This window comes from Austrofundulus limnaeus, unplaced genomic scaffold, assembly GCF_001266775.1.
Source record: "Austrofundulus limnaeus strain Quisiro unplaced genomic scaffold, Austrofundulus_limnaeus-1.0 Scaffold2, whole genome shotgun sequence".
Taxonomy (NCBI): Eukaryota; Metazoa; Chordata; class Actinopteri; order Cyprinodontiformes; family Rivulidae; genus Austrofundulus; species Austrofundulus limnaeus.
Window position 1 is genome coordinate 4361002 of NW_013952404.1, and position 10892 is coordinate 4371893.

At 40.5% G+C, this 10892-nt stretch overlaps 1 protein-coding gene across 4 annotated transcripts in view; it reads left to right on the forward strand.

Moving 5' to 3' along the window:
• The first annotated feature begins 2642 nt into the window (after window positions 1-2642).
• ccdc9b (coiled-coil domain containing 9B) overlaps window positions 2643-10892 on the forward strand; it is a 19182-nt gene continuing 10932 nt past the window's right edge. Inside the window, exons 1-6 of one of the 4 annotated variants that reach the window (XM_014011595.1) lie at window positions 2643-3250; window positions 3356-3512; window positions 6134-6241; window positions 6318-6422; window positions 6505-6660; window positions 9189-9332. In XM_014011595.1, the coding sequence (XP_013867049.1) occupies window positions 6149-6241; window positions 6318-6422; window positions 6505-6660; window positions 9189-9332 (498 nt within the window). In that variant the 5' untranslated portion in view covers window positions 2643-3250; window positions 3356-3512; window positions 6134-6148. Of the gene's footprint in view, window positions 3513-6133; window positions 6242-6317; window positions 6423-6504; window positions 6661-9188; window positions 9333-10892 lie in introns of all 4 variants that reach the window. The other 3 variants (XM_014011588.1, XM_014011579.1, XM_014011604.1) reach the window with 3 other exon arrangements.

Consider the following 10892-nt stretch of genomic DNA (forward strand, 5'->3'; position numbering starts at 1 on the left):
GAGTGCATACTGAGCAAATTTAATCTGCAAGCCTCCTAAATCTGCTTTTTTTTTCTTTAAAAATTGCTCCTGGATGACACCTGGATGTTTATTAAATGTAAATGTTGCTTATACCCCTCRCCTTCTCAGTCCCACCTTTTCTTTTTGATTTTACAGTTATCATTTCTTTCAYATAAGTACTATTATATTTATCTTTGCTGCTACTAGTTGCCATCATAACCCCAATGTGGGAGGGGGTGTTCTCCCCCAGAAMATTTTGAATGAAGTAGCTGCTGTTTCCTGCAGTCTGGTGTATTTGCAGGTTGTTAAACATATTTTAAACTACATAAATAAACACTTTTGTATCTATTTTAGAGACGGATTCTACATTCAACTCAATATATGTATCGTCCTTTTTGTATTGGACGTTTGATTCTTTGACCAGCTGGTAGCCTAAACAGTAGAGTTTTAATAGGGTAAAAAAACATTGGTGACTTCATCGTGGCAGCCAGCCTTCTCTTTAGAGACAGTAGTTTGTCAAGAGAACAAAAAATAAAGTTTCTTCTGTTGCTCCTTTTTAAATATATATATAGAATAATATATTTTTTTATTTTACTGTCACAACTCTAACCCTCCTTTCTATTGGCTAGGGACCGGCAAAGGGATCTATTTTAGCCATAGAAATATTTTTATTAACATCCCATCATGGATCAKTCRCAGCAGCAGCAGTATTCCTTTCATGTCTGGATGGGATGGATATCTGTCTGCAGCAGGGAGAGACGCAGCGTGAAGAAGCCTCCTGTCGGTGCTCTGGGACCGGGGAGGAGGAGCTCTCAGCAGCACAATGGTGAAATGCGTTCACGGCAGAGTCTCTCAAAGTCTCAATAACACCAGAAAAAGAGTCGCTAGATTTTCACTAGTCACTTTTCTGAATAACAGTCTCTAGAAGGTCTGAAAAGTCTGTAAATATAGCGAGAAAGTCGCTAAATCAGCACCGCTATGTTCCACAACCCGCCACCTCTCATGTCAGCGAGCAGCGTGTCGGGTCGATTACATCACACATTGGAGCGGTCAAATTATCGTACATTATGGGATTTTTGGGATTATTGATCGTACATCGTACAGAGGGCCAAATTATCATACAAATACGATAATTATCGTACACCTGGCAACACTGGATCCAAGAAATCACAATAAATTTAAACCAATTTACACCATAAAGTAATACAAGGGGAAAATAACAACGTTAAACACATCATAAACAACAGACCATAACTGTGAGATTAAAAYATTAAAAATAAGTGCAGTCTACCACAAAAAAGATGACGTTAATTTTATGAGACCTCGATGACAGGTGACGTAACTGCAAAAACATGAAAAAATAACCAAACTGAGAGWAAATGCAAAGCGATACTTTCAATTGTTCAAAACAGGTTGGAAATTAATTAACACATTGCACAACAGCAAAAAGAAAGAAAATTACGATCAAACTGATGAGAAATGATGCAAAAGGACAGCTGGAGAAACACCAAGAAAAAAAAAAAGGTTGCAATTTTTCCTGAAACCAGTCTTTCTAAATCTATTATTGATCTTCTCTTGGTTTGAATAGCTTACAAATAAAGGTTTACCATTCAAATAAACACCTCCAAAACTATACACTTAATTTGTAATAAGCATAATAATAAGCATTGTATGTTTGAAATATGGTGTCTTTCTTTACCTCAAATTAAAATTAGACATTAAATAATCTAATCCTTAAATATATCAGAGCATATAAAAAACAGTGCCCTGACCCTGAAAGGATGAAGCGGGGATGGATGGATGGATGGATGGATGGATGGATGGATGGATGGATGGAAAACAGTAGTTTTTGTGAATTTTGGACTCTGGCAAACCCTTTTTCTGGGTCTCCAGTGACTGATTTCTTGGCGAGGCATCTGCAGCAGGCAGTAGGCCACGTATAAAGAATTGTGGGAAATCCTTTGTCCCCTGACCCCTTCTGCTGTCTTTCGGAAGCCTCTTTAGCATTTTAAACATGTCATCTGGAGCTGGAAGGAGCAGCTGCTAAAACTGCAGCGGCATACGCATCTCATTTGTGATGTCTGGGTTTGCATGGGGGGAATGTTTGAAACTCTGCCAGAGGACAACTTTTTTATCAATATAYGTGAGTTCTGTCACCTGAGGGGAGCTTGGAGTAGAGCCGCTGCTCCTCTGCATTAAAACAAGTCTGCTGAGGTTGTTTAGACATCTGATCTGATTAGGAGACCTCTTGTGCAAAATGTCATGACGTTTCATGCGACCCTTAGTCGCGACCGTTAGTTTTAAGATTTGACTTCAAGAACTACTGTATATTTCCTACTTTTCTCATAACACAATCCTAGTTTTAAACGGACATAAAAGTAAAAAATAAAAATCCAAATCATATTCAAAAGAACAAAACTATTTTCTCCTGGTTTTTATACATTGCTAAGTGTAATAGAAGAAGAGTTAGAGTAGATCTGTTGCCGGCGCCTGAGCATCAGCTGTGTTTTTGGTGCTGTTGTGTGTCAGGTGTGTGGGAAGAGTAACAGGATTTCAGCAGCGTGCTCTGAGATGAGTGAGGAGGGGAAAGAGCAAGTGCTTTATGGGGGAGAGTGGGAGCGACGGAGCACACAAGTGGGAGGGTGGGAGGTTTGGAGAGTCGGGGAGAGGGAGAACGAGCGGCTGGGTGCTGTAAAATCCGTTAACAGGGGAGCTCTGTGTGTTTGTTAGACGTCTTGGCTGCTTGCCCAGCTCGGCTCGTTGTGATCGAGRCATGACCGTGGACTGGAGGCTGCCCACTCTGCTGCCTCGGCTGCCCTGCTCCTGGACCCGGCCCAGCTCTCACCGCTGACATGGAACGACCCGTGAGTACCTTCTCTCTCCTTCCCTTCCCTCATCTCTCTGGTGTTATGTTCCTTCCTCTGCTCTGTCGCAGATTTAGCTGTGGCTGCGTTTCACTTCTGTCCAGTGCTGTAGGAAGCAGGAACGCTGGGTAGGAGGGAAACCTTGGCAGCTTCTCCCTGCAGGCCCTTTTCCTCTCCCTTTTGCCCTCTCGTCGGGGCACGTGCGCCATCGGTTTGCTGGCAGAGTGTGTTGTTCGACTGCGTTTTAGCTGCGCTGCTGCACTCCAGCCACCTGAGCCCGTAAGGTTTGCCATTTGTAGAGGTTCCCTTCAGCCCTCCGCCATTGGGCTCGCCGAGATTCACAGTCCGCTCCCTGTGGAGCCTATTCTTGGTGGTATGTCCTCATGGTGTGTTGTGTTTGGATACCCTGACAACTGCAAGCAGTGAGGTAACCATTTCCAGCCTGCCGCCTCTCTGATTGAGTCTAAACTTTTCCTGTGCTGGGCTTTCAGATCACAACTCAGAMCACCTCAGCTGAAGTGGYTCTTCGCAGGTAGAACAGCTGGGAGGACGTGAAATGTGTTGATGGTGTTTGTCCGCTCGTTAGCAGTGAGTCATCACATCGCGTAGAGACGACCTCGGCTCTTGGGTTGCCATCGGTGCTACAGAGTAAGACGACTGACTCACTTTGGCACGTCTGCTTCCTCAGAGCCCACGGGATAAGTCAAACAGTGTGGAGAATGTGATTGTTCAACATGAACAATGTTTTTTTTTTTTTCACAGTTAAGACACGCAGAACTGGCAACTTTTCTTTTTGGCAGGATTATTATCGCTTCTTTGCTCTGAGTAACAGCAGAAGCTGCCAGCGCTTATTCAAAGTTTGGAGCTCTTTTTGTTATTTTTTTTAGGTACGACTGATTTGGTCTGGATTAAAGAAAAAATGATGTTACAGGGAAACWCACACACTCATCACTTTTGAACAACACTTGTGAAAGAGTTCTTAAAAAGTATATTCGTTGTAAAGTCGTAAGATCACTTTCAAAACCTGCAATTTCTAAGACAAAACTAAACCCTGAATCTCCTGATGCATCTCAGTAATCCAGGTAAAAAATCAAAAGGAAAAAAAATTGTATAGGTCCTCTGGACGGGTTCTTCTTTAATGAAACGAAGAGAGACGAAACGTTTCATTAAAGAAGAACCCGTCCAGTGGACCTATACAATTTTTTTTTCTTTTAAACCCTGAATCAGAACTGTGCAGTCTTACAGGAAAAAGGAAGCTTTGTCTGGAAACAAAATACAGAAACCCCTTAAATTAACAACTTAACAATAGGTTTACGGATAATAAAATTTATTAAACACTGTTGTAAAAACCAGCAGTGGTTAATTTAGCTTTTTATTCTGCCTTGTAAAACTCATCTGGATCATAAACTCAATAATGGATGAAAAACATTTACTCTTGCGCTGGTTTTATTTTATTTTTTTTGCAATTCAGCATGTATTACAAATGTTTTTTTATCTTCCTGGATTGGTTGTTTCAGATTAAAAGTGTTTTTTTTAACTTCATATAAGGTTCTGATTGGTTTAGTTTATTTTTGACTCAGTTTTAAAGAGATTGAGCTAAAATTTAGCGCAGTAGTAGCTGAGAGTCATTATCTGTCATATGTCTGAGCACAAATAAATCTTTAAAACTTTAGCTTATGCAACGAGAGGCGATTTCAATACTTTCAATAAGTTTTTGTTTCTCGTGTAGATGGAATTATAGAGTTTTTTTTGTCTTTTAAGCTTGGACAAACTGCAACATATGGCACTTATTATAGTGCCATATAGTGTCACAAACGGAAAACGTTTGTGATTATTAGAATCACATGAACATATTTAGAGTAATATTCTTCCATCTGCTCACAATTTGCTTGACAAACCAGTTGTTGGGTTGAAAACCAAAACGTATAGAGTTATTTTGTCAACATAATTGTAAGACACGAGTCTTGGGGAGGCCATGAGGAGGTTTGAGTACCAAACATATTCCTCATTGAAGAAGTTTGTATCACCTGGAGACTTTCCAGTTCTTGCAGCTCAGTTAAATGAGATCAGTCAGAGAGGACTGCCTTTTTTAATATCTTTATTTCACAATAAAAAATCATAAAATAAGAAGAGAAAAATAAAATAAAACAGAAGAACAGTAAGTGTCATAATTATATTACAAAAAAACAGATGTATATGACATCCAGAGTTTTAAAAACCTACATCTATGAGAAGCAAAATGCATCTGAAGCAAAACAAATGCACTAAAACAATATGATGAACGTCTTACAAAGATCCAGCTTGTGAAGGACTTCTTGGAGTCCTGAACACAACACATTCATTTTAGGTTCACTACAATAAATCTGAACAAACAAGGGAGAAATTAAAAAAAATATGTTCATATTTTTTACTTTTAAACAATATTTTGTAATGAAGCCAACTTATTTAATAATTACATCTCCTCAGGCAGCGAGGTGGAAAATTTGCACATTTCTAAACAAATTTAACCAAAGAAACTAAAATATATAATATTACACTATTGTTGAGTCGTTGACAAACTCTCCTCTCCTCGTCACAAAGATGTGTCGTTAGAGTTTGTTTTATTGTCACTCAAGCTGAGTCACGTATTCCTAACTCTGYACAAACCAGGCAGGAGAGGGAATATTAAATTACCTCAGGCGGAGGGAAGTGAGATCATTGTTTTGCAGATATTTGATGCTTGGGCACATTTGGTGTTCCTCCATTCAGCAACAGCTTTCGGGTCGAGGTTTTTAAAAACGTTTTTTTTTTTTTGTAAAAGAAGTTAATTACAGAGATAACGCTGCTGCTGCACCAGGAGTGCACATGGAGGTTTTTATCCTCCGACCCTGGTGTGGTGGGAGGAGGCGTGCCCTGCTGACTGCACTGGGATGCTTGGGATGCTCCGCATATGTGTAATTGAGCCTCGTGATGAATGCTCCATCTGTGGCGGCTGCGACGATGTGTCAGTGTTGTGCTTTACTAAAGCACATGGAGCCAGTGATTAGCATTTCACTCTCCTCTCTGTTCTCTCCCAGTGAACATAAGGTTTTCTGTAATTGCCTGATGTGTGGGCTTTTTTTTGTTCTCCGTAAAAACGGAACAAAAAATGAAGTTTGCTCTGGTTTTTCATGCAACAGTTTATAAATAAAACCAAAACAGTCTTGGTTTTTAAGTGTTTTCTACAAGCAACTAACTGATTGTTTGATTAAACGTGAGACTGTCACTGATGACTGAATGTGTCGACTCAGACCACCAGTAACGAGATGCCCAAGAGGGATCACGAGAGAGATCTGGAGCTGGACAAGAAGATCGAGGCTCTCCGCAGGAAGAATGAGGCGCTGATGAAGAGGTACAAGGTGAGGTGCAGGTGGAGATGCTTTAGGTGTGCAGCTCTGAAATGCTTCCTGGAAATAATGCTGCTGTTGCATTCAGGAGGTGGAAGAGGACAGGAAGAAGGCAGAAGAGGAGGGAATGGCGCTGCAGAGTCGAAAAGGCAAAGCCGATGATCTTACCATCACGATCAGCAAGTCCACAGATGTGAGTCCAGAGAGTCCTTGATGCYGAAATACCACTTATGACTTCACTCCAGAATCTGTTCTTCTTGTTTGACTGGGAGCAGGAGAGTCGTGTGGTGGTGACAAAGCCGAGCAGCAGCGGGTCTCCAGCTGGAAAAGGACAGCAGGATCCTGGACCTGACAGGGGGGAGGAAGGTCCAGCGCAGAGTTCTGGGCRAGGTCACAGGAAACGGCTGACGGTCACCATGGCTGGCAAAAAGGTTCATTCACTCCTGAGCTGATTTCAACCAAAAGTGACAAATAAAGTAAAGCTGTCTGCTCACGTTTAATGAGTAAAAAACTGATTCATCAGCCGTTGAGTTAAAATAGTTTTATTTTTATTTAAGATTAATTAAACTTTTAATAAACYCTTTGGTGTTATTTTAAGAACTTATTTTGTTTTAAAACACAATGGATGCTTTGCTTCATCATATAAATACAGTAGGTTACTGGCGTAGACAAATTTATTGAAAAAAATAAGGAAATTGTTCAAAATCTGTTTTAGTGTTTAATTCCATTAGTGCAAGAATTTTTGTGTTTATTGGCTTAAGAAAATTCATAGCTTGTCTGTAAAATATTGTTTAAATCTGTTGCAGCTTTCATAATTTTATAATTAATATTATTTTTTGTTTTGTGGCAATTTGCAATTTTATCACTAGATGTTGCTGTTTCTCAATTACTAGACCTTTAAAGGTGGGTATTAAAAAATCAACTTTTTTGAGGTTCATATCATGTTATAATGTCATTCCCTCATCCAGAACATACCCAGAGTGTTGCTTTGACTCATTCATGCATCATGGTTGAGAAATCCTTATTTCTRCTCTGGTAGCCATGCGGAGCTGCCTAAACATTTGCTGGTACAAAGCTCCGCCTATTTGTACTTAGCTCCTCCCTGGAGCTCAGTCTGCAGCTGAGCTCCCCTTCCCCGAACATTGTTGTGACGACGTGCTGAAGTGGGAGTGTTTGAAACCGTAGGAGGCCAATTTCAAGATGTTTTGACTGTGAATCAAAGTCAAATTTATTTTATATACAGCTTTTTCTTAACAACTGAAGGTAGCATATCTACTAGATTGAGGTATATAATTGAACTATATGCCTGAAAACATACACATAATACCCGCCCCCCCAGATAAAAATAGGTATTACTTTGTTTTAGATATATTTGAAAATGCCGTGTCATTGCTTTCAAAACAAAATGTGGCCACACTGGTGCGTTTCTGWTTGGCTTTCCAACTAAAACTATATTATTGTCAGTACGAGGTCATTTAAATATGTTACATATAAAAGCTGATGATAATTCTTCATGGAGCTGTCTTTATAGATTGCAGACTGAGAAGATTCTAAAGTTAAACTAGCCTGGTAAAACCAGCCCCTTGTTCTTCGCYTGGCTTCGTAMAGAGGGTCTGGACTCTTGGTGTGGACTCTGTTGAAGTTTAAAATGATTGGATCTGATTGACCCAATTGCTAAYGGTTGGCYGCRAAGTATGCAATGYGCCAGCTCCAYTGTGAAGGAGGCTAAGCTAAGAAGCTAACTGGAAATTGTGTGGGCCGTAAACAACACTACTGAGAGGAGAGAAGTACCGAGCCAAACGAGACGACTGTAAATGATGCTGCAGGCTTTGTGAGACAAATTTAAAGGCACAGTGTGTAGGATTTGTTATTTTCAGCGACACCTAGTGGTTGAGTGGTTGAATCATCCTCCCTGGTCCTCCCCCCACCCCCACCCCCCGCTTCCAAACGCAAAGGAGYTGCTACGGTGTCTCTCAGGTGTCAAAAACCTTTGATAATTCCAACCGCGATGTCTACCAGCAGCTTCAGGGCTAGTGATGTTTCAAGTGGTAAGATTATGAGCTTTAATAAGTAAAATAATCCCAGCTACAATGACAGACTACAAATATTACATTTATAGTATTACAACTAAAACCGTTTTTGACGCCGCCACCGCAGTTTGTCCTTCATGAGCCTTGGTAGACAAGATGGCGGTGCAAGATGGCGGCTGCCTGTACTGGCGATCCGCGACCATGGAGATATAAACAGCTTTTTATAAGGTAAAAATAATAAAACAAGGTCTTTGTCTGCAATGATTAGACATGTTTTTTATTATTGTCATTAGTGATTATCTCAATTTCGGCTAAAAGAATTGACAAAATCCTACACACTGTGCCTTTAACTTAATTTGGAAGCCTTATCAACACGGTCTGGCTTCGTTCACTTCYTCCACTACCATTGCTAAACTACAAGCAGACACTGTGCAGAAAATCAAYGTTGTCGTTCAGAACTCCTCCTTCTGTTCGCTGATTGGCTCAGGTGAAATTCTACTGAAGAAATCCTTGTCTATGGGAGAAATCCCAGACGGAGCAGTGAAGRTAAACTAGAATTGAACGGAACTGTGTATGAAGGCAAGGGCCATGCTACAGTTAAACCAGTTGTAAAAAATTACAAACAAATGTTAGAACAAAACAATTTTTCTCAAATACTATGGGAACAAACTAAAATGTGAGGTTAACGTAATTTAATTAAACACGAGGAAAATATAATTTACCTGATCAGATACTCCCATGCAGATGTTTTTTAGTTTAGTGCTTTTAWATGAGAAGTTTTACATGATAACACAACTACAGCAAATATCAGAGATGAAAAAAAAAAACTCAAAGAATTTTAATGGTACAGTCTTCCAAACCCTACAATGAATGTGTGATTACACTGCGCATTAGAACATGAGAGACTTCAGGAGGTTGTCTCTGTGCAGGGTAAGAGGGTGGTGAGTGAGAGACCAGAAAAGAGATCAGGCCCTCCAGATGTCAAGAGCCYCATGGATGACGAAGAGGTGAGGCACGCCGAGTCGACTGGAAAAGGAAAGCAGCAGTCTCAGAGAGAACCGGCAGCAGTACAGGTCTGTGATAACAAACCCACGGTCCCCTCTTTGTTTATTCTGTCCCGCTGCACCCGTGTGTTTTACATAGACGTCAGACACGCCGGCTGGCCCTTGCCCTCCAGTGACGGAGCACAATGAAGAAGTAGAACGGAGGCGGACTGAGGCTATGATTTACCGCTGAGAGATGAGGGAGAGGGGGACGCTGCTGATAGAGCTGCTGCTCCTGTAAAATCAGGATTTATAAAAAAAAAAGTCTGACTCAGGCTATAATTATTTTCTTTATGCATCCAGATAACTGACTGGCCTCTTAGTATAGATGCTTTTGATTTGAGAGAATTAGTTTTTACAATGTGCAAAAACAAAAATAAAACATTGCATTTCAAAAAAGAAAAGCAAAACATAAAATTTATCAAACACAAAACCTAAAGAGCAGATAACTAACTGAATACTGATTTTCCCAGAACACACTGTGAAAAACTAAAATACTGCATTTGCACAAATGTTTTTGTTATATTTCTTCTCATAATAATATATATATTTATATTTTAATAATAGCTTACCACCATTAGTGTGTGAATGGGTGAATGCCTGAAGTATAAAGTGCCTTGGGGTCCATATGGGCTTGATAAGGCGCTGTATAAGTTCAAGCCATTTACCATTTACCATTTTAAAAGGTCATAAACTCCGTATTAGTACATTTATTTACATGTGCAAATAAACACTGTGGTTTTYCTTGGATGTCGTACTTAAACCAGACATTTAGGAATAATGTACCCCCAGCTGGCCTGTAAAATGCCACCCTGTCACTGAACTCACCCACCCTCCCCACCTCCCCGCCCCACCCACTGGTAGGGTATGCAGAAACTCCTGAACAGCTGCTCTGCCTCAGCCTGAAGCCTTGACGCAGACACTCACACTTTTAGTGGCACTGACACAAGCTGCTCAATCAATAAACTGCAGAAACAGAAGAAGCTGTCAGACGATCCTCTAAACTATAAAACACACACACACGCACAGGTTTGGTTTTATATCCCCGTGGGGACCATGGAATGACACATTCATTTTCTGGTAATTTTATAGCCTAACCCTGACCATTTACCCTAAAATTAACCTCAGTGGTACCTACCTACCTGACCTTAAAACTAACATAAACTCAATTCACACTGTTATGGAAATATTTATTTAACAAAGACAGAAATACCAAGTTAGACAGGCAATATGAAATGAGAGCAAGGTCCGTAGACATCAAATGGCGTCTTTAAGAATCATGAGAACAGATTACACAAATGTGTCAGTTATCAGAGAGATACAGAACAGAATATGTCAGGGTAAAGTGAACTTAGCAGTTAGGCAGGATTATATAATATATTTCCACAACACACACCGTGGTCCTCAACCTAACCCCCGCACCTGACACCTGAAATCAGCATCCATACCCGTGGGGACAAGGCACTGGTCGCCATGATGCACATTCGGTCCCCATGAAGCTGCCTTTTTTCTGGAAAATGGTTTATATGATGTATCAAAAACGTGCCCACACACACACACACACACACACACACACACACACACACACAC